The sequence below is a fragment of the Mastigoproctus giganteus genome, chromosome 13 (assembly GCF_048544385.1).
Source record: "Mastigoproctus giganteus isolate SK-2022 chromosome 13, ASM4854438v1, whole genome shotgun sequence".
NCBI lineage: Eukaryota > Metazoa > Arthropoda > Arachnida > Uropygi > Thelyphonidae > Mastigoproctus > Mastigoproctus giganteus.
Window position 1 is genome coordinate 28323649 of NC_143587.1, and position 25488 is coordinate 28349136.

The following is a 25488-nucleotide window of genomic DNA, read 5'->3' on the forward strand; positions in this document are numbered from 1 at the left end:
CACAGTGTTCTGAAGTGGGAGTTACTCAAAGAGGTAACTACCATTAGGGGTAAAGGGAAGGGGTATTGCTTTCGTAAAGGCGACTACGATGGACTGAGACAGTATTTAAATTCTATACAGTGGGATCAACTGATGATGTTACCAACAGCAAATTCAAAATGGTAAGCATTCAAAGAACTTATCTTGCAAGCTACTAGGCTTTACATACCAACTAAGAAATATTGTTCAAGGTTTAGGCCTAAATGGATGTCAGATGAACTAATGAGGCATATGGCAGAGAAGAAAAATGCATGGGATACATACAAATTAACACGTGACACAGAAGCCTATGATAGATACAAGTTGATCTGTAACAAAGTTACAAAGGAGATTAGGCAGGCGAAGGCAGATTACGAGAGATCCTTGGCAAGGGATGCGAAGAAAAACAGCAAAGAGTTCTTTACTTATGTAAACTCTAGAAGGAAGGGGATGAATCAGATTGATCCACTTGATATTGATGGGTCAACTGTTGATGACCCTGCTCAGGTAGCTAACAAACTAAATGAATATTTTGCATCGACATTCACACATGAGGAGTTATTCAGCGAGGGGAATGCCAGAGGTGTATTCAACTCTAGCAGTAAGCTAGAGAATCTTGTAATAACTGAGAGTAAAGTGGAGGAGAAATTGTTGAAGATAAACACAAGAAAGGCACCTGGGGTGGATGGGATCTATCCAGTTATATTAAAGGAGGCAGCAAAGGAAGTAAGCAAACCCTTAGCCATAATTATGAGAGCTTCCTTGGACTCAGGGGAGGTACCCATGGACTGGAGATGTGCAAATGTGACCCCAATTCACAAGGGAGGATCAAAGGCTGACACAAGTAATTATAGACCTATGAGTTTAACTTCTGTTCCAGGAAAATTAATGGAGGCACTGGTTAAAGAAGCACTGCAGGATCATCTAGACAAGACTTCAGTTATAGCTCAGACACAGCATGGTTTTGTTAAGGGGAAGTCTTGCCTGACCAATTTGATTGGATACTATGATGCAGTCACAAAAGAACTGGATGCAGGGAATAACTTTGATATTATATACTTGGATCTTAGAAAGGCTTTTGATACTGTTGCACATGGAAGACTGCTGCACAGATTGGAGCAGTGTGGCATTGGAGGCAAATTGCTGCTATGGATAAAGGGGTGGTTGAGGGGGAGAAGACAGAGAGTGGTAATCAATGGATACTGCTCATCGTGGACTAATGTTATTAGTGGAGTCCCTCAGGGTTCAGTATTGGGTCCTTTATTGTTCTCTGTATTTATAAACGATATTGATGACGGTATATCAAGCTTAATGTCCAAGTTTGCAGACAGACGATACGAAGGTTGGCAGGGTTGTCAAGGACACTACTTACACTATGCTGCTGCAACAGGATCTGGAAAGGTTGAGCAGATGGGCTGAGAGGTGGCAAATGAAGTTTAACATTGACAAATGTAAAGCACTACATATGGGAAACAGCAACCCCAGAGCAACGTATCAACTCTGTGGTACTACACTGACAGTGGTAGAGAATGAAAGGGACCTGGGGGGTGGTTGTGCAGGCAGATATGAAGTTCTCTGAGCAGTGCAGACGGGCTGCAAGAGTAGCTCATGGTGTATTGTCAATGATATATAGGAATTTTTCTAGCAGGGATAAGGAGGTGATTATTCCCTTGTATAAGGCAATGGTCAGGCCACACCTAGAGTACTGTATACTGGCCTGGAGGCCTTATTTCAAGAAGGATGTAGAGCTGCTGGAACGAAGACAGAGAAAAGCAACAAGATTAGTGAATGGAACAAAGGGGTGCTCTTACGAAGAAAGGCTTAAGTTTTGCGAATTACAGTGTCTGGAGACTAGGCACCAGCGAGGTGATCTGATAGAGGTGTACAAAGCCTTGAATGGTTTGAGCATGCTCAATGCTGATGGGATTCTTCCACTTGCTCAGAATAATCACCTGAGAGGGCATAAGTTCAAATTGAGGAAAGATAGATGTAGGATAGATGTGCGGAAATTTGCCTTTAGCCAGCGGGTGGTTGGTAGGTGGAACAGACTTCCATCCCTTGTCATGGAAGTTGATAGCCTAAATAAGTTTAAGGCTCAGCTGGACAGGTATTTCGAACGAACAGAGGGGTGAAGTGGAAGTGGTTATTTTTTATTTATTTATTTTACTTTTTTTTTTTTTTTGGCTGATGCTGCATAAGCTTGCTTTCTTGCATCAAATGCCTCTACTAATGCTAATGCTAATGCTAAATTGAAGAAAGACAGTTGTAAAATAGATGTGCAAAAGTTTGCCTTTAGTCACAGGTAGTTGATTGCTGGAACAGACTTCCATCTGCTGCTGCTGTGGAAGTTGATAGCTTAAATAAATTTAAGGCTGAACTAGACAAACATTTGGAGTGACCAGATGGGCGAAATGGGAAGGGATTTTTTTTTGGCTGATACTGTATAAGCTTGATTTCTTGCATCATATGCATCAACTAATGCTAATGTGTTCATAAATTATTACAATAAGAGGCCTCTAAAGACCATAAACTACTTTAATATGAAATAAATACTTAAACATCTTTAATAATAATCATAAAATAAAGTTTAAAAAATAACAATATTTTACTATTGAGATCATTGAACTCACATAGCAAAAACTAAATTTTTAATATGAAGTGTGATACTTATTGTACTCAAACACAACTGCCAGGTGATTTATTTATATAAATAATAATAATTTAAAAATTAATAGATACAGGAAACTATCTTATCAACAACTATTCCTTAAAGATATAGTATATAAATGTCAAACAGAAGCAGATCTTCACCAACGTTCACTATAATATGTGCAGATATCAGATATAAATATGTCTAAAGAGAGTCAAATACTTTCCCAAAAATCATCTAGATCTGGCAGCTAGCAAACAAGCATTCGTGTATTTGAGTGAACTGGCAAAGTGAGCAGTTTCAATACACTTACAAGTTGCAACTTTCATAATAAATAATTTTTTAAAAATGTATAATAAAGAAATATAATTTATTACTTTAAGACAATAAAATTATTAAATAGAACATCTCTTTATCTGGAAGGAACATCTTTCCAAAAGGAGGCTAATAGCAACCTACCTCAGGCCAACATTTCTGGTCATAATACAAATTTTATTATGATAAATCTTATTATCATAATAATAAGATTTCATTATGATGGCAATTCTACAGTCATAATAAAAATCTGTACTATATAAAATCACTATGATATATGATTTTGTTTTGTTTACAGAGCAGTGTGCAGTGATTTGGAGAGAACTAACTGAGGGTGACATTTCTCCATGGCCAGTATTTAGTTGTCACAGGTTATAGTTAATTTTCTTACCTCAGACAACAAATTTCTACACTAAAACCTACTTTTTTGGAGATCCTATACTGAGTTGTTGTAATTTGGTTTTTAGGAGCATTAGCAACTAAGGCCATATTGCTCTGGGATATGCGGTGGTCATTCCCTGACCTTTCCGCATCCTCCGTATTTGGTGGCTCACGGGCTCGAACCCCAGTCTAATCAAGAAGCGTATGCTACGCACTGCTGCTCCTTCCCACCTGGCTACGGAGGCGCCCCTATACTGAGTGACAATGACGATAAAAAATATGCATTTCATTACATCCCTAAGTGTAATTAACAAATTATAAAATATCAAGTGATACGTGCATCTACTACATCACATCAAATCCAGTAACCAGAAATGCTTTCTCTATATGGATCTCTTACCTTTAACAATTACAGATGCACTGTTTCTTTCAGATCCTATCCTGTTTATAGCAATGCATGTATACGTCCCACTTTCCTTTAGTCCACAGTTCTTTATTGTTAATCGACATCTGAAATAAAACACAAAAAAAAAGTAAGAAAAAGTTATCTGTTTTAACAGGGAGCATAAAAGAAAACTATAGCATACCAATTCTACTAAATTCATAAAAATAATACATTGCCAGTTACCCTAAACATTTGCACAGAAAAACAATTTATTAATCAAAAATGTAGAGTAAACAGTTGTCACATGAGGGAGAAACAAATTTTCTAAACAAGAATGTCCTGATATAATCTCCAGGGAAGTCTGAAAATTAAAATTTTAACTGCAAGACTATCAGCTACTATGAGACTAAGCTCAAAAGATTATAAGGATCAGATCTCTTTGTTAAATACTACCTCTTTTATGAAAGCTGTCACAAGCCCCATACTTCCAAGTTTGGGGGAGGGTGGAATTTGCAGTTTCACCTCTGTTGAAACAGTAGCTAGGGTAATACAACTAGCGTCAAAGATAGAGGTGCCAGTTGCATATAAATTAACCTGCACTCACTTGCATCCTCAATTGTAACAAGAACATTCATGTGGTGTCTATTCAACCCCTCCCCCTTTTTTATTTAATTATAAAAAAAAATTGGGGTGTGTTCATGGTGCAGTGACGTGCATTCCATAACTTCTCCTACCCAAATGCCAACCTCACCTTCTCGGGGCAAACTAACCCATTTCCACAGACAAGGCTCTGGCGACCGAGTCACAGTGGTATAACTGTTCCATCACATACAGAGGAAATGCTGTATCTGAAGCCTGTCTAGAGGCTATAAGGTGGCAGCCCCCACCACTAGACTTACCCCGCGAAAGGCTGGTAACCTATCAGGGGGACATTCTAAATACTCAAAATAAGCTCAAGGGGAAAAACTGGATGGATCTCAAAGGTAACGACCTAGGCAATGGATATAGGACTACGATTAAGGAACTTATAAAGTAGCAACTTGGAATGTTAGGGGAATAAATCACAAATTAGATGAATTGACCGTGGAACTAGAAAATAGAAATATTGACATAGCAATCATTACCGAAACAAAAAAGAAGAACAAAGGATCCAAAGAAATAGGTAACTTCATAATGATATACTCCGGCGTACCAAGTGAAACATGGGCATCATCGGGAGTTGCTGTTATAATAAAGAAAGAATGGGAAAACAAAATATTAGACAACTCTTGGATATCACCCAGAATATTGAAATTAAGACTAAAAATTCTATCTTATACAATAACAATCATTGGCATCTACGCACCAGTAGAAGGCAACATTGATGAAACCACAAAATTTTATGACGAATTACAACAGATCATAGACCAAACTAACAAAAATGAGTATCCCATACTAGCAGGAGATTTTAATGCAAAGGGTTGGTGCTCAATCAGTAGACAAATGTATGGGATCAGAAGGCGAACCCATGGTCAACAATAATGGAAGATGCGTGATAGACTACTGCATTTTTAATAAACTTAAAATTACAAATACTTTTTTCAGACACAAGAATATCCATAAATTCACATGGGAAGCAAGAAACACAAAGTCTATAATAAATTATATTATCATTAATGAAAATTTAAATGACAAAATTAGAGACACAAGAGTATTCAGAGGCAGTGAAATTGACAGTGATTAGCATTAGTAGAGGCATATGATGCAAGAAAGCAAGCTTATGCAGCATCAGCCAGAAAAAAAAAAAAAAAACTTCCACTTCACCCTTCCATTCGTTCAAAATACCTGTCCAGCTGAGCCTTAAATTTATTTAGGCTATCAACTTCCACAACAAGGAATGGAAGTCTGTTCCACCAACCAACCACCTGCTGGCTAAAGACAAATTTCCGGACATGTATCCTACATCTGTCTTTCCTCAATTTGAATTTATGCCCTCTCAAGTGATTATTCTGAGCAAGAGGCAGAATCCCATCAGCATTGAGCATGCTCAAACCATTCAAGGCTTTATACACCTCTATCAGATCACCTCGCTGGTGCCTAGTCTCCAGACACTATAATTCGCAAAACTTAAGCCTTTCTTCGTAAGAGCAACCCTTTGTTCCATTCACTAATCTTGTTGCCCTTCTCTGTATTCGTTCCAACAGCTCTACATCCTTCTTGAAATGAGGCCTCCAGACCTGTATACAGTACTCAAGGTGTGGCCTGACCATTGCCTTATACAAGGGAATAATCACCTCCTTATCCCTGCTAGAAAAATTCCTGTATATCATTGATAAGACACCATGAGCTACTCTTGCAGCCTGTCTGCACTGCTCAGAGAACTTCATATCTGCCTGCACAATTACCCCCAGGTCCTTTTCATTCTCTACCACTGTCGGTGTAGTACCACAGAGTTGATACGTTGCTCTGGGGTTGCTGTTTCCCATATGTAGTACTTTACATTTGTCAATGTTAAACTTCATTTGCCACCTCTAAACCGAAATTATCTTAATAAAAAGAAGAAAATACCAACAAAAACTGCTAAGAAATTAAAAATACATTTGTTGGAAGACGAAAGCACTAAATTCCTGTATGAAAGTCAATTGAAAGATAAACTCAAATCAGATGAAAGTGATAATGTTGAGGAAATCTGCTCAAGCATGAAAAAATCAATTCTGGAAGCTGCTGAAGAAAGTCTTGGATATAAAGCTATAAAAAATAAAAACTGGCTAAGAACTTGGAATGAAGAATTGAAACAAACAATCAGTGAGAAAAAAAAGACCTATAAACTGTTCCTACAAAGTAAAGACCTACATCTACAAATAAAATATAAAAAGCTTCGAGCAGAAATCAGAAAACTAACCAGAAGAATCCGATGAGATGACTGGGATAAATTTGTTAAATCTTTAGAACATGATATCACGGGCCCACAGAGAAGAGGTTTTAAAATTTTTAAGAAATTACAACTAGACACAAATGATCAAATAAAAACCAACTCCATCTCCCAAGCAGAATGGAAGCAATACTATTCCAAACTATGGTATAACCCAAGCACTAGGGAATTGGAAAGACACCATGAGCTACTCTTGCAGCCTGTCTGCACTGCTCAGAGAACTTCATATCTGCCTGCACAATTACCCCCAGGTCCTTTTCATTCTCTACCACTGTCGGTGTAGTACCACAGAGTTGATACGTTGCTCTGGGGTTGCTGTTTCCCATATGTAGTACTTTACATTTGTCAATGTTAAACTTCATTTGCCACCTCTAAACCGAAATTATCTTAATAAAAAGAAGAAAATACCAACAAAAACTGCTAAGAAATTAAAAATACATTTGTTGGAAGACGAAAGCACTAAATTCCTGTATGAAAGTCAATTGAAAGATAAACTCAAATCAGATGAAAGTGATAATGTTGAGGAAATCTGCTCAAGCATGAAAAAATCAATTCTGGAAGCTGCTGAAGAAAGTCTTGGATATAAAGCTATAAAAAATAAAAACTGGCTAAGAACTTGGAATGAAGAATTGAAACAAACAATCAGTGAGAAAAAAAAGACCTATAAACTGTTCCTACAAAGTAAAGACCTACATCTACAAATAAAATATAAAAAGCTTCGAGCAGAAATCAGAAAACTAACCAGAAGAATCCGATGAGATGACTGGGATAAATTTGTTAAATCTTTAGAACATGATATCACGGGCCCACAGAGAAGAGGTTTTAAAATTTTTAAGAAATTACAACTAGACACAAATGATCAAATAAAAACCAACTCCATCTCCCAAGCAGAATGGAAGCAATACTATTCCAAACTATGGTATAACCCAAGCACTAGGGAATTGGAAAGACACCATGAGCTACTCTTGCAGCCTGTCTGCACTGCTCAGAGAACTTCATATCTGCCTGCACAATTACCCCCAGGTCCTTTTCATTCTCTACCACTGTCGGTGTAGTACCACAGAGTTGATACGTTGCTCTGGGGTTGCTGTTTCCCATATGTAGTACTTTACATTTGTCAATGTTAAACTTCATTTGCCACCTCTAAACCGAAATTATCTTAATAAAAAGAAGAAAATACCAACAAAAACTGCTAAGAAATTAAAAATACATTTGTTGGAAGACGAAAGCACTAAATTCCTGTATGAAAGTCAATTGAAAGATAAACTCAAATCAGATGAAAGTGATAATGTTGAGGAAATCTGCTCAAGCATGAAAAAATCAATTCTGGAAGCTGCTGAAGAAAGTCTTGGATATAAAGCTATAAAAAATAAAAACTGGCTAAGAACTTGGAATGAAGAATTGAAACAAACAATCAGTGAGAAAAAAAAGACCTATAAACTGTTCCTACAAAGTAAAGACCTACATCTACAAATAAAATATAAAAAGCTTCGAGCAGAAATCAGAAAACTAACCAGAAGAATCCGATGAGATGACTGGGATAAATTTGTTAAATCTTTAGAACATGATATCACGGGCCCACAGAGAAGAGGTTTTAAAATTTTTAAGAAATTACAACTAGACACAAATGATCAAATAAAAACCAACTCCATCTCCCAAGCAGAATGGAAGCAATACTATTCCAAACTATGGTATAACCCAAGCACTAGGGAATTGGAAGATGAATCTGTGATAACCAAAGATGAAGAAAAAATATAACAATGGAAGAACTAGGAGTTAATATTACAAAAATCGAAAAACCGAAAAAGCCCAGGCATAGACAATTTGAATGTAGAACTATTTAAATATGGGGGCACCTTACTAAAAAACACGCTACTAAAATTATTTAACATCATATGGCATAAGCAACAGATACCCAAAGATTGGGAAACAGGAATAGTAATCAATTTACACAAAAAAGGCTCCAGAAATAACCCTAACAACTACAGAGGGATAACACTGCTGTCAACTGCTGCAAAGCTATACTCTAATATACTAAAGAATAAACTTAATAAATACAGTGAACAATTCTTAGAAGAAGAACAATGTGGGTTCGAAAAAGGGAGAAGCACAATAGATGCCATTTTCTCACTACAACAAATTTTGGAGAAAAGAAGAGAATTCAATCTACCAACATTTCTGCTCTTTATTGATTATGAAAAAGCATATGACAATGTAAACTGGGAAAAAATCTTTGGCAGATTCTATGTGAGGAAAATATCCCAACCTAACTCTGGAAAGCGATCCAAAGCCTATATAAAAACTCAAAAGTCTGTATAAAATATTCTAATGGCCAACTATCAGACCCAATTAACACCAATAAAGGAGTGAAACAAGGATGTGGACTATCACCAAATTTATTTAATATCTATATCAATAAAATTTTTAAAGAATGGAAACAAACAATTAACAATGGAATACAGTTGAACAACAGGAATAAAATCCATACTATATTATATGCTGATGATCAAGTTATAATTGCAAAATCCGAAGATGAACTACAGACAGCAGCAAATGAACTTAATAAAATAGGTAAAAAGTACAAGATGAAAATCTCCACCTCAAAAACAAAATCAATGGGATTATGTGGAAAAAAACATACAAAGAGTCAAAATTGTTATTGATGATAAAATAATAGAACAAATATCTGACTACACCTATTTGGGAAATTTAATATCAAATGAAGGGAAAGACATCCACACTAAACTACAAAAATATAATAAAATGAATGGAACGATTAAACGCCACTTCGGAAAACAAATGAAAACGAAAACAAAATTACGACTGTACAACATCACTTCAAAACCAGCCCTCTTCTACAGCTGTGAGACTTGGGTCATAAATAAAAAATATGCACACAAACTAGAAGCAGCACAAATGAGATTTTTAAGACCATTATTAGGCTTTACAAGACTAGACACCAAAGAAATTTAGATATCCGCGAGAAATTAAAAGTAGATAACATAAAACAGTATCAAGAAAAATGGATCAGCCAGATAGAAAGAATGAACCCAGACCAGATTCCAAAATTAGCCTTTAATTACAACCTTACAGGCAAGAGAGATGTTGGTCGACCAGGACAACGATGGCAAGATCAAGACCACCTCCAAGAGCTACAATGGAACAGGTCTTAAAAGACCTAAGCCGGACCAAGTTCATGATGATGATGATGATAAAAAAATTGATTTTAGCTTTCTTGCTTAAAATGGTAATCTATTAATTATGATTTGCTAAACCCAATTAAAAAGTATTGAATGAAAATAAATGAGATCAACCAATAATAATAATAATAAAGTTTTTATTGTTTTTTTAGAAAATACTAGAAAACACTACAAATTTTGAAAAATACTAAAAAAATACTAAATTTAAAAAAGAACTGAAAATTCTTTTTTAAAATTTAAAATTCAGACACTTGCATGACCATCTGCATTTTTTACAGCTGTTTGCTTTTTGCCAGTGAAATCAAAGCACCATGGAAACAATAGACACCTGTTGCTGGTGTCTCATAAATGCCACTTGGAATGGGAACTTCCTAGAAGAAAAGTAGACACTTTTGCTCACTTGGAGTCTGTTAAATGCCATACAAAAATTTAATGTCTCGTAATTCATAGTACAGTATATTGAAATGAAAACAAAAAATACAGTATAATCAGTTAGAGAATATTGGAAGGCAAAGGTACATGGAGGATATGATTTTAATTACAGATTTAAAAAAATAACAGTGCAAGTTCATTAATAAAGTGGTGTCTGTCAGAAGATATGCTAGCAGATGAATATTAAGAAGAGTTGCAAAGGGATTGTATTTTATGAGTAAGGAGTGAGAGTAAAATATACAATCTTTGCAACAGGCACAAATCATCTAGCAATGCCAGTTTCTGCTGATATTCCAGGATGACCACATGGTCAGAGGAGGTCACCAGATAGAGAGAAAACAACAAACAGCACCATATTTAGCTTTTGCGGGCTTGAACCCCGGTCACTTAAGGCCAAATATGATAAACAGTATGCAAACATTCCCATCTGTATTTTGCTTGTCAATGAATCATACCTGTCTTGTTATTAACTGCACTGAAATGTAAAAGACACTGAATATTTTCAATTTTCCTGCACATGTACAAGATATTGAATACACTGTATTTCAAAATCAGATGAAGCACTAAAGATAACTATACACCCAATAATTTATGTTGTTAAATTCCAATTCAGTGGATTTGCTGGAAAGCAATCAAAGTGAAGATAAGGGAAAATAACAAGAGCATCACCAGGGTATTAATTATAAAAATTATTAAAATGTATGAAATTAAAGTATGTTTTTTTGCGCAAACAAAAAAAGAAGAGGATAGTTCTAACTTTGTGTATTTTAATAATTTTATTATTATATTATTATTTACAGCCAACAGGATTTAAACTGCTTAGCAATGCAATAGTTTTGATGCTCATAGAAGAACAAACTTTGCTTTCACAACAATGTACCCCAGTATTGCAATACTTTAAAAATAAATTACTTGAGTAAAAGATTAATCTCCCAATTGCAATAATTTCAAATAAATGTGTTTAGAAGCAGTGAAATACTAGGGCAATTTGTTATGAAGGCAAAGTGCTCTGAGCATTAAGGCTACTGATTAACTGCTGCTCCCTCTAAAATACACATAAGGAAAACAGGATTGCTCTTCCCTCCAATCTCAATATAATTTCAGTAAGATCAAATAGCATCTATTTCATTTTATAATTATTAAATTATTATCAAAAAGTCTGCAGATTTTATATAAAGAATTACAAACTTTTATAATAATCGATTCAGATAATAAAAATGGCTAGTCATATTTTTAAAATAAATCAAAAATATAGTTATTAAACAAATTTCAGCTTTTCATTTGGCCACCTAATGCTGATGTAGGGCTAATAGAGACCAAAGGTAGGCAATAAAGAATGTCATTATGGTTAAATAAGGCAGGTCGATGGGGAGGATCAGTCATGCTTCTTATAGATAGACATCTGTGTGGCGTAACATCAATTGCAGTAAAGGTGAGATGATAGTGGGGGTAAGTAACAGGCCAAACACATTTAAGGAATGTAACAAAAATCAATTTGTCAACTTGAATGGGCAAAATAATACTTTTCATAATACAATTTCCAGTCTTACATGACTGGAAAGTGTGAACTGGCAACAAGCCATGTGGAAAGAATATTTTGAACCAACTGGATGACTAATTTATTTCAAGATGTTAGAGAAAGTTCAAGGGGCTATAATATCCTCAAACCTCATTCTCATCAAGGATCCAAACTGCATTAACTACTTGATAGTGCAAGAACCAACAGTGGGCAGTGACCATGTCATAAATTTGCATTATTTTTTATCTAGCTTTAGAACTGTCGAACTGATATAATGATGTTTGTTATTATTATTATTAGCTACATGGTGCAAGGAAGCCTGAGGCTTATGCTGCACCAGCCAAAAAAAATTCCCCGAGTTACCCTGAGAGACAGAGAGAGAGAGACGGAGTGTCAAAAGTAGAAGGGAATCACCAAGAAAGAGAAGAATGATGACATCCAGCTCAGGACCCTAGGTGTGCCAAGCCCATACTCAGCAGATGTGAGCCACTGGGGTTAAATATGTGAAATAATCATTTCTCAACACGCGATTTACTCTCGAGGCATTTTTTTTTTGCAATGACAAATTTCTATTTCACAGTATGTTGGATGTTTTATCTTGTTTCTTTCAGTTTCACATTTGCTTCAGTCATTCATTTCAGGTCAGATGTTTTTATAATGTAAGTTATAGCCTGTGTTTTCTTTTCTCCTTTATGATTATTATTATTTATGTATTTGAAAAAAAAATATGTATTACTTCTGGATGATCACTCAGTCACAGAGTATGAGTATACTTAGAGCATTAATTAGCTTAAAAGGAATCTAGATACCCAAGTACTAATCATAAATTAGATATAGACTCATTTACAAAGTAAAGCAAACTCTATGTAATTCATGATTGTTTTCCAGAAATTAATAAATAGGATATGAACAGTGACATAGCCAGGGTAGAGTCAGCAGGTGCACTGTACTCCATGATGCCGAAATCTGGTATTGTGGCACTTTTTAACAGCAATTGGCACCTTTTTTTGTAAATGTACCTGCTGACAAAAAATTCTGGCTACAATACTGGATATGAACCTTTTGGCCAGGGATATTCATTTGGAAATAGTTCAATACCAGTGCAACTCTGTGTGCAGGCATAGTTGTTATTCTTATTATTATTAGCCATATGATGCAAAGAAGCCCGAGGCTTATGCTACACCAGCCAAAAAAAAATTCCCAAGTTACTCTGGGAGAAAAGAGAGAGAGAGAGAGAGAGCAAGAGTCAGAAGTAGAAAGGAATCACCAAGAAAGAGAAGAATGATGATATCCAGTTGAGGACCCTGGGTTTTCCAAGCCCATATGCACAAGTATGTGGTAAAGAACTGCTGTCTGAGGAATTTCATAGACATGAATAGTCTTATATGAGGTGATTTTGAAAGATTATTTATTCGTTTTCATGAAGAAAACAGAAGGTGATATTCACTCTAAATTTTGCAGGATTCACAGTGTGCCCAATTTGAAATAAGTTTTAAAAATATTTGAAAAATGGAAATAAATAATACTTTCTAAAATGTTATATAGCTTTTGAATGTTTTTAAAAGCATTAAAATCCATTTTATAAATAATACACAGAAATATATGCATATGTTCATGTTTACAGTTTTAAAAACTGTTAATGGCATAAAACATTAATGTTTTTTTAATGCCTACAATGTTTTTTTAATTTTTTTCAGCAGAATTTTTTTTTTAATAAAAGGTGTAAAAAACACACCTTTCTTTAATTAAATGTTTCAATTTTTTTGTAAAAATAAAAAAAAAAAAAAACATACAAAAGAATTGTAATTCATTAAGAAACGATGAAATATTAACCCTAGGGGCTCACATCTGGTTGAGTATGGCCTTGGTCAGGGCCAGGGTCCTTAGCTGGATATCATCATACTTCTCTTTCTTGGTGATTCCCTTCTACTTCTGACTCACTCACTCTCCCCGGGTAATTCAGATTTTTTTTTTTTTTTTTTTTTCTTTTTGGCTGGTGCAGCATAAGCCTCGCACTTCCTTGCCCCATATGGCTAATAATAACTCCAAGCAGAATTTAAAAGTTCATATAACTTTTTCCAGAAATTAAAAAAAAAAAGGTTTACAACTGTCACGAATAGTATCACTGTTTTTGTAACAGTTAGCAATTAAAACGGCTGAGTTAAAAGGTTTAAGGCTTTTTAAAAACAGTATTACCTGAACAACGGTAACCAAGTTTTACGATTACATCATCTATAGTTTTAGATATCCACGAAGAAGGCAGAAAACCGCTGAAGAATGGACTAAAACTTCCTCTCACCTTATTAAAACCAGGAACAAGAGTGATTTCAGTTCCATTTCGATGTGAATTCTAACCACAGCCATACAGATATACACGCTTTCATAAATATTTTCACAACTTTCAAACAAGTTTTTTTATAGAAGCATCAGCGACTAAGGCCATATTGCTTCGCGTATACTGTTTGTAAATTGCGTACCTCGCCTGAGACCGACTTAGACTTACTTAAGTCGGTCTCAGGCGAGGGTAGCATGGTTTTCTCTCTCGGAAGCTCAGGTTTTTCGTCCAGCAAAGAGAAAGGCCCATAAAAATTCCTCTCGTCATCGACGAGACTCCATCTCAGGTCTTTTCTACTTGGTATGGGGAGGACGACGATTCTACCAACGGTGCTACCAACGAAGGCTTCAATCAAGTGCCATCGCCAAAAGATTTCTTTTATTTAAAAGAAACCACCTGCAACATGAGAGGAACCATTAAGTCCAGAAACTGAAGGTTATATTTTAGGTGATGCCGACCATTTATATGAATGTTAATGCAATACCTGTGCAACGCACTGTAAAGGCAAAGTTTGTTCTTTGTGAACGATAATATCGTTTCTTTGACTAGCCACATGAACACACGAAATCACAAAAATACCCATTTCATCTAGCTATTATTTTAGTGAATAAAAGAATAACGAAAGAACTCTATAAAGTTTCATGTAGCTATTATTTTATGCAAAAAATAATATTTCTGTATGTTATTTATTTTACAGTGTAGCACACTATAAAATAAATAGCGTACAGAAAAGCGCCCACCAAAAATGATGGGTTACTCAAAGAATATGAACGCTATTACAAATGGTTGTTGTTATTTGGTTTTTAGGAGCATTAGCAACTAAGGCCATATTGCTCCGGGGATATTCGGGGGTCATTCCCTGGCCTTTCCGCATCCTCCGTATTTGGTGATCACGGGCTCGAACCCCGGTCTAATCAAGAAGCATGTGCTACGCACTGCCTTTCCTGCCCATCTGGCTACGAAGGCCCTTACAGATGGTTGTCAGCGCTGTTGCAAATATTGCAACATATTTTAGAGCATAGTTTTGTCTAATAATATTTTTAATTTATTTATTTTATTGAATTTATTTTTAAATTACTAATAATTGTAAGTTAACACCATCTACTACACTGGTGTGCAAAAGTTAGGGGCCAACTATTTCTAAAGATTACAACCACAAAATCAAATGAAACAGCCTGTGGCGATTTGCATAACTGTGGCCGTTCAGTACAAAGCTGGTACACATGAAAAAATTTGAATCGTGATGAGAGGGCTCACATAAACGGATAAAAGCAGCAGTTATGTGCAAATTACAGAATGGTGAGTACGATTGTTACAGACGTTCTATTGGTTTCATACAGTGCTACAGACAACGAAATGGCCAGTAGACAACATCTGGATGACTTTACCCGAGGTTGAATAATTGGGAAGCTAGAGGAAGGTCGAAGTGCAAGGAGTGTGGCTGCAGAGTTCGGTATCGCCCATAGCATCTTCTTACGTGCGTGCGTGGTCGGCCTTCGACAGGTACAGCTATTCGAAGGACCAGTGGTGGTCGTCCACGAAAAACAACGCCCAATGATGACCGCTATATACTCCTACAGGCCAAGAGGGGCCGACACCAGACAGCGAGATCAATTGCAAACCAGCTGCACAGGAAGCAAGATATCTCGGTTTACTGTTGCCAAGCGACTCCACAAAGGTGAACTGTTTGCCCAACGGCCAGTACGCTGTGTCCCTTTAACACCTGTCCATCGGAGACACCGTTTATGTTGGTGCACCGAACACAAGGACTGGAGAGCAGTGCAATGGGGTAAGGTACTCTTTACTGATGAGAGTAGATTCAGTCTCAGCAGCGATTCTGGACGTCAACTAATCTGGCGAGAGGTTAACACACAGTATCACCCCGCAGACATCACTGAAAGAGATCGATATGGCGGTCGAGGTGTTCTCGTCTGGAGAGGCGTTATCTTAATGAACATACACAACTCCAGATATTGGAAGACGATACTGTAACCGGTGCACGCTACTGTACTGAGGTAATCCCCAAGTTCATGTTTATGGATGATAACGCCACATCCCATCGCACTGTTTATATGCTTTTGGAAAGTGAGTACATTGTTCGTATGGAATGGCCTGCCCGTTTCTTTCGATCTAAATCCCATCGAACACATATGGGACGCTCCGCGGATGCCTAGCTGCACGTCCACACTCACCAGAAAATGATCACCAGCTGAAGATGGCGCTGACAGAGGAATGGACGATGTTACCAGAACAACTTATCAACATTATTCTAAGTATGAACAGGCGGTGCAAAGCCTGCATCGACATTAGGAGTGGCCATATCTCCTACTGATGACCACCTCTTCCCTTTGTTCCATCTTTGGCAGTGATGCATCTGTATCATGGCAGCCAGCGCTATGTTGCCATTTTTGAATAAAGTTCCTCTGTACCGTTTTGTTTCTGTTGTTGTGTCGGTGTTGTTTCTTTCATCATTTCTGTACCTCACGAGGTTCTTTTGGTATGCTTTTCCCATATCCAGGCCATTCCTTTGAGAAGCTACAGGTGACTGGTCCTTAAGTTTTGCACACCAGTGTATTAGAAGGTTCATCAAGACATGAAACAGGTTGTCATAGTAATCTCAAGTATTTTTCAGATTAATTATGTAGGATTTCGGGGGAGTCTAGCACAGTATTGCATTTTAATAATTTTTTGGCGATTCAATGTTTTTGAAAGTACAGTACTACAATTCCAGGGCAACTCGTTGTGAAGACAAACGTGTTTATTAAAGAAATTGTAGAACTTTAAATTCTGCTGCTAAAAAAAAATATGAACGCACTTCCTCCCAGTCGGGTAATATTTCAATAAAATGAAATAGCACTGGTTAATTTATAATTTTGAACCTTTAAAATTTTTTTTTTAACTTATATGTACAGCTTCAATAAACTTGTACATTAGTATTAGTAATGGCCGCATGGTGCAAGAAAGCCTATGGCTGCTGCACCAGCCAAAAAAAAAAAAAAAAAACAATGATGAAAAAAAAAATAATAAATAATAATAATTAATAAAAGAAAAGGAAATTAAACGGATACATGATGATATCCAGCTCAGGACCCTGGGTGTACCAAGCCCACATCTGGTGAGTATGGGCTTGACACACCTAGGGTCATGAGCTGAATATCATCATTATTCTCTTTCTTAGTGATTCCTTTCTACTTTCTCTCTCTCTCAGGGTAACTTGGGATTTTTTTTTTTTTTTTTTTTGGCTGCACCAGCCTCAGACTTTCTTGCACCATATGGCTAATAATAATAATCACGTTGTCTGCAGTGGTCGACGTTGATGGCCTTCCTTTTCGATCAGCATCCGTCAGTTCTGTGCGACCACTTTCAAACTGCTGACACCAATTCGCTATGGCTGGACGTGACATTGCATTTTCCCCATACACCGCCGTTATTTCACGATGAATCTCCGAATAATTCAGACGTTTCGTCTGAATTATTCGGAGATTCAGTTTCGCCCACAAAAATCGTACTGTTCCGGGTGCCTCAAACTTGGAGTAACATTCTATCTGATGTGCCATTATGAACGCTTGCTCCTACACAACTGTTACCAGTACGTCAACGAAACTCACCTACCAGGGCGCATGATATGAACTCCATTCTACGCAGGCGCCACATTTGTTGGCGACAGGTGTAACTTATTTTTTGAAGACTCCTCATAATAATAAAACATTCAAGTGTAGCTGTTTAATGGAATTCAGTTTCATAAACCACTATTACTCTTGTTTGACTGTGAAAAATTCTGTTTTTCGTTTTTTAATGAAGACACGATTCGAAAAAAATAATACTGCAGTTCAAGTTCTCTCAGTGTTCAATAGAATTAAACGGAAGGGCCAATCCTTCATTGCTTTTATCTTGTTTTGAATTAATCCTACAGCACAACTGTGATTGGTAGGTCATTTGCGCAATTGTTCTAACCTGCCAAGCGATAGGATGCCGATAGGTATACAATGGATATAATACAACAGTAGATGCTCCAAAAGTAATACATGCCTCACAGCTTATAGAAAAACTGAACTTTGTTCCGTTCAAAGACAGAATTCACCAAACCAAACTGAACACCACAATCAAGATGACTGCAGGCGTCGGAATTCCGTCTGGGAAAACTGTCATTGGCGGATCCCCATTCCAGCACTATGGGCCACACCCGCATTAGGTAATAGGAAGATTTCTCCCTATCAGTTGCTGAAACAAGCTCTGGTTCTTGATACTGATCATCACAGATACGGGAAGGACCCGAAGTACAAGAAAAGCGTCAAAACTAAACTGCTTAAATAGAAACGCACCATCTGTGACTTTTGTTAACCAAATACCTCAAATGCAAAGCACAAATACTAAAAATGTTATATTCAAATGGGATGTGATATGTCTAATATCAACTGCATAGGCATAATTATAACCCCTATCTTGATGGGAGATTTAAAAGGTTATCTAACCAATTCATGTTAGCCCCTAACGGTCGGACGTTGACGAAATGCACTTACTTTAACGTTTCTGCCCTCCTTCAAAAACATGGCGGAAGCCAATTTTTTGACATGCGTTAGAGAATCGCCTCCGATGTCTTTACAATTTCGTCTGACGATTGGAAACGTTTTCCTCGCAGCTCCTTCTTTAAGGTTGGGGGGGAAAAATCGCAGGGTGCAAGATCACAGCTGTAAGCCGGATGGGAAACAACTGACAATAGGCCTGACGTAGCCGAGTGGTCAGGAACGAGAGTGCAGTAGCACGCGCTCTTTGAGTGGACCAGGGTTCAACCCGCGACTGCTAAAAGCGATTAATGTTTGTATTGATAATTTATTATAAAAACTCCACTGACCTGGTGGTCATGCCAGAGTATAAAATAGAAAATATTAATGCTGGCTAATTACTCGATGACAATATAAGCAATGTGAGGTCTCGCATTGCCGTGATACAGCATCAACCACCTGAGTGCAGTGGTGGTTTTGCGACGAATGTGATCCCACAAAGTGTGCAGTGCAGCTCTATAGTAAGGTCCCGTAACAGTGGTATGATGCGGTACAACACGCTGGCAAACTATTCTTTGAATGTCAAAAAGGAGATAGATGACCATAACCTTTCTTGCTGATGTCATAACTTTGCTAATTTTCGGTGTTGGCGGCGACGTAGACTTCCAAACAGAGCATTTTTGCTTACCCTTTGGGTCAAAATGATGTTTCATCTGCCGTTACCTTGTACAGAACCTCAATCTCCCATTCCTAACTTACTATCCCCTTACCCCCCCACTAAAACATCCTTAACTTCTCCCGCTATCCAACTCCTTTCACTTACTACTTGGGCCCCCAGTAACCCTTGTATAGAGTCATCGATAGTAGAACCAGGCGTGCCTCCACGCGGCTAGGGATGGGAGTCAGGGGGCGCTAGACCTGGTGTCTGGCTCCTAAACTCCTGTTTAGCCCGGCCAACAACACAACAACATATCCCACACCTTTCACAGACCCACACTACTGTACACACACAGGTCGACTTGGGCTACGCCCAGTACAGAAGACTCAGCGGTGAATGGGGAAACCCCAGAACCATAGTAACAATTCTTTGCAGCTCCTGACAAACCTCCATGCGAACTTGCTGTTGCTCAGATGCGAGTATTCTTGGAACCCAGCATACACAAAGACGTATCATATGTAAATATCATGGAGAATACAATGCTTGCTTCCTACTGATATTCTCAACATCTCTGTCAGTTGCCTTACTGTTATACGACAATCTTCTCTGACGATTACGGAACCAATGTTTATGCTGTGATGAAAGCAGTGGTTGGAACTCCAGGACAGCCGATTTTTGTGATTGAATCACGTTCATCTTAAACAATTCTAAACCACCTGCGAGCTGTGCTATATGGAATGGTAGATTCACTACACGCCTCTTTTAACATTTCATTCGCTTCGGCTGATGTTTTCTTGTGAACCTGCACATCCAATTTTTCCAAATAATGAGGGGGGGTTAATAAAAAAGAACTATTCTTCCAACATGATGATGCATGCAAGCCTACGTGTTGAAAAGTTTCAGAATGCTTTATTTTCGACATTAAATAAAGCAATAAAGTGAAATGAATAAAAGTTAAATTCTGAACTTTATACACGTTCCACAGTTAACTGTTGTGATGGTATTTATATGCTGAAATAAAAGTTACAATGAATAGTAAATGTTTATACCGAGTATAAAGCGAATTTTATTTATTTGACAATCCCTTAGCGACCACTGTTTTACATGGTCATGTAGGTTGAACGGCATAGTATTGTATCTAAGCAGTTTTATCAGACTATGTTCCTTACTTAATCCAAATTTAGTATTAATTAATTAAGTTATCTGCTCTAAAGATTACATTACGTTAGGTGGTGTCAATCATTTTCAATCGACTTAAATATTTTATTCTCGAATTCGCTAAAGTGAATTAGCCTCACTTAAAAAAAAAACTTACAAAAATGTTTAATCTTTTCACAGCCTAGTATTTATAAAGTAATAAAAAGTCTACTAATAATAAATTACCTGAAATGAAATAAGTTAAGCACACATCAGCCCTTGAAAATATCGTAGTTATTCAAACTATGATCGACACAAAAACAATGCGCCATCTTTATCTCTCACATGTGTTGGTATACTGTGTTAACTGTCCTCTAAAACTTTCCAGTAATGTTGCGTAAATTTTTGTAATTATTGAACACAGGCAGAATGCATGTTTGGGTGACTTAAGAAATGAGTAATGAAAAGTATACTTCGTTACGACAGTAGATGACTTTTCGCTGTAGTGTAAAGATTATACAACTTGAAACCCAAGGTCGATGACGTCACCAGGAGTAGTAGAGACATTTGGATAGACAGAAAAGATCGCAAATTGTAAACTACGAGGTAATATTTGTTTATTATATTTATTTATTTGTCAATAAAAGTTTTTTTTTTTCCCCTACACATTTTTGTGTTTAAACGTGGCACTCCGAAGAAGGCTAAAGACGTGTTCCGGAGAATCAGTGAGTTTTAATCATCATGGGGGTGGGGTTGTAGTCCCTTTAACTCCTATCCGTGACGACCGCTGATTACGAAGTACTGTACTTTTCAATTTATGTTCTGCCACTTTTTTCTATGCTTTAATGTAGGGTGTGTCCAACTCTCGAGCCATGGGCGGCATTATGTGGCCAGTAAAAAGTAGGGTAGCCCAAAGTGTTATGCATCTATTCAAAAAATAGAGGTAGAAAACTTCATTGATGAAAGAATAGAGACAGTCCAAGACAGCACTGATTAAATAATCCATTTTTTTTTAGACATGTCTATGTACACAAAGAAAGCCTGCATATGAGAAAAAGAAAAGTTTACAGACGCGATTTTTGTTGTGATCTTCTTTCTCGAAGTTTGGATGCATTTTTGGATTGTCAATGTCGTTCAAAAACGATATTAAACATATGTTCTCTTTCGTCCAAAACACATTGTAACTCGATTATAACGTTTCTGATTTTCATAAATGGCATCGATGAAGGAATAGAGGGCGTGATGTCAAAATTTTTAGATAATATGAAAATTGGAGGAGTGATTAATGTTCAGTGCCAAACAATGCTCAATCAGGATTACTTGAATAGGCCTCGAGGATGGTCAGAAGAGTGGCAGAAATGTTTTAATGCAGCAAAATATGAGGTCTTGCACTTGGTGAATAGCAATCCCAAAACAGATTATAAACTTAGTGGGGTTGACCTGAAAGCAATAGAAAAAAGAAAATGATTTGGGAGTTACAATAAGATTGGTGATTATCGATTATTGATGATTTATTGAACATTTGTTTATAGAGATAGGGAAGTCATGATCTCACAGTACGAGGCAATTGTGGGATAGCACTTGGAATACTGTGGCATGAACGAAACAGTATTGCAAGTGCACCAAAAAAAAAACCCACATCGAGCTTCTTGAATATGTACAATGGCCCGACATTGTACCTGGTGAGACTGGCAAAAGGTCGTCCATATGAAGAGGATATTCGAATACAGTATGTGGACTACAGAGCTAAGGTAACTAAGTACCCTTAGAAAGGGATTTGATTGAAGTTATAAGGCTCTGAGAGGGGGACCAGTAAAGTGAAGGCAAGTGATTCAAGTACAGTATTAGTGATACTAGAACCAGAGGATATAAATTCAAATTAAAGTAGACGAATTATAAACTGCATTATAACTCCAGGGGCTCACATCTGGGCTTGGCACTCCCAGGTCCTGAGCTGGGTATCATCATTCTTCTCTTTCACGGTGATTCCCTTCTACTTCTGACTCTTGTTTTTTCTCTCTCAGGGTAACTCAGATTTTTTTTTTTTTTTTTGGCTGGTGCAGCAAAAAGCCTCAAGCTTCCTTGCACCATATGGCTAATAATAATAATATGAAGTTTTTCTTTAGCAAACGAATTATGTATCAGTTGGATCAGTACTTCAATGAGAAGTGAGCCAATGTACTATTAATTACAGGAAAGCTAAAGCATAGCAGTTACGGAAAATTTTTTATTCAAATAAAATATACAAAAATTTATCCCATTTATTAATTTACAATTACATTACACAGTTTACCATCAATAAAAATTATCTCTCGAAAATCTGTTAATTAGTTACAGTCACGACTGTATTTATATCACGTGTTGTCTAATAATCTGATAACAAAAATAAAGTCTTTCGAATGAAACAACAAACAGAATTAGCCTTAGCTCTAGACCAGTTGTGACGTTTCTCGAGCAGAAAAAGGCCATCCGGGGATTCCCTAGCTTAACACATTACCGGAACCACGATTCCCCATGTTAAAGTCAGAGTAGTACAGCACGTGCAAATAAAAAATTTCCATAGATTGAAAAAAAAAAAAAAAAAAAATACCAGGAAAAAGAATAAAATTTCCATAAAATGAAAAAGAATACACATTATTCATTGGCATTATGAGTTACAATGCTTGCTAGTAGAAGGGATTGGCAAGAATGTTACATAGCAGGTTCTTTCAATAAAAAACGACATCCCTTAAGCTGAAATACTTCGTTATGTAATAACAGGAATGGAGTTGAATATGTTATGGTGTAGGTGTTCAAAAGTTTAAAAATCGCATTACGCATTTTGCTTTTCTTAGCAGAAAAGCAGAAATAATCGCTAAACGTAATAGTTTGAGTATATTAATTATGCTTACTTGACGCTCAGTGTTTGTTCACGTTTTGCTGTTATTATTATTATTTTATTTATTTATTTATTTTATTATTTCTTTTTTATTTATTTTTATCAATAAAAAAAGTATATATATTTTTTAATTTTATGCTTCAGCATATTTGGTCAGTTCGTTACAAACGTTTGAAGAAAAAATTATAAAGTGTAACTTAGCTAAGAAATCTAGATTACTGCAAAGAAATTATCATTAAAATTAACTTAAGTTAACTTTCGAAATAATGTATATCTTCTCAGAACGGAGGCGGGATGGTATTTATAAGCACCTGTTATATAAATCATATTTTTTTAATCAGCATGTTTCATAATGCGCTTGGAATGTTTATTCAAGTAATATGATATTTATTCTTCATATCTCTCATCTTAATAAGTAATGTTATTTCAACCTTCATAACACATCTGGCTTTCCTTTACCTCTTTTGCATTCAAGCACCAGATGTCGCTGTCCAGCGATGAAAAGCTAATTTAAAAATATATATACTGTACATGTATATACAAAAATAAATAAATATAATTATTACGTTTTTGCTGATGAGTTTATCAAGTAACAAATACTATGTAATATTATCTGTACCAGGAAGCCGGAAAGGCACACCTGTTTCAATGAATAGCATTTTTTTTTCTGTACTTATAATGATTTGATTAATGATATACGACTAATGCATTAAGCTCTCTTTACTGATAAGATATCTGGTAGAGGCAGCAAATCAAACACACCAGTGGGAAGACGTTCAAAGCAGAACGTACGCATAATATCCTTGAGAATGGTTGGTGTTGGTTACTGTTGGTTTTTAATGAAGCCACTATTAGCTCATTTAGGTACGGCGCATAAATACGATTGTAATTATACTTAAGTGAAATCACACATTATCAACAGGAAGTAAACTTTTTTTATATCAATTAATGGCATTTGAAGAGTTTGCGTCATTACAAGCTTGACCACCACTTCCTACAACTGTAGTGCTATACTTCACTAGGCGATCGCTTGGTTCATCGTTCAACACTTGCTTGGTTCAAGTGTTCGGATAAATAAATTAATTTTCTGTTTATACTCAGGTATAGCCACGTAAGGTCAGAGCAGTTCGCAAGACAGAAATGTTCTTACTAACCATATGAGTTCGAACTATGGTCAACTTAAACTTTTGTACTACTGTACCCTTGGTCTTTGACCACTTAGCTATACCAGGGACAACAGCGATTTACAGATCACATTTTAATACGATATATAAATTCCTTTATTATTATTATTATTATTATTATCCATATGGTGCAAGGAAGCCTGAGGCTTATGGTGCATCATGCAAAAAAAAAAAAAAAAAATTCTGAATTACTCTGAGAGAGAGAGAGAGAGAGGTAGAGAAGTAGAAGGGAATCACCAAGAAAGAGAAGAATGATGATATCCAGCTCAGGACCCTGGGTGTGCCAAGCCTATACTCACCAGATGTGAGCCCCTGGGGCTAAAGTGGTTTTAAAAGTACAGTAATGTCTCTTAGTTCATAATCTGTGAGCAAAGTGGAGAGAGAGAGAGTTGGAGCAGAAACTTCCAACTAGGTTCTCAGTATAGCTATAGTCTCTAGTTAGTACCGTCGCAGTAGCGTTTCTGTGTGGCTGTTCACTTACCAATTATACAGTTTAAAATGCAAGCATCCTTGAACACGCGGTTCATGCAGTTATTGAGTTTTTGACCGCCGAAAATGTCGAATCCTGAATGAATTCTGGATTTGCTAGTACGATCTGGATAACAACAGACAGGCTCTATAAAATATCTCCACTTTCAAAAGAAGTTCAAAGTCTAAGCATTCAAATTTCCAGTAAAATGATGTTGACTGTTTTTTTTTTTTTTTGTGGGGGGGAAGGTACTCTATGGGTGTTATTTACACAGACATCATTTAAATAAATAAATTTTCTGTTTATACTCCGGGACGACCAAACAGTCAGAGGAGTTAACAAGATAGACAGAATACAAGAAACAGCACCGTATTCAGCAGTCACGGGCTTGAAACCCGGTCACTCAAGGCACGTGTACTTACGCACCCGCGCGCCTGACCACTAGGCTACGGCTGCCTTAAAAAGTTATGCAGTAAGAGACATTACTTCTGAGTTCTCACTCTCACATTAGCGT

General features: G+C 36.6%; 1 protein-coding gene across 3 annotated transcripts in view; it reads right to left on the reverse strand.

Annotated features, from left to right (window-relative positions):
* The window catches only part of LOC150075900 (myosin light chain kinase, smooth muscle-like), a 212679-nt gene that overhangs the window by 79995 nt on the left and 107196 nt on the right, over positions 1-25488 (reverse strand). For all 3 annotated transcript variants that reach the window (XM_090387045.1, XM_090387043.1, XM_090387044.1), the window contains exon 4: positions 3765-3874. In XM_090387045.1, coding sequence (XP_090243171.1) covers positions 3765-3874 — 110 coding nt within the window. The remainder of the gene's footprint in view (positions 1-3764; positions 3875-25488) is intronic.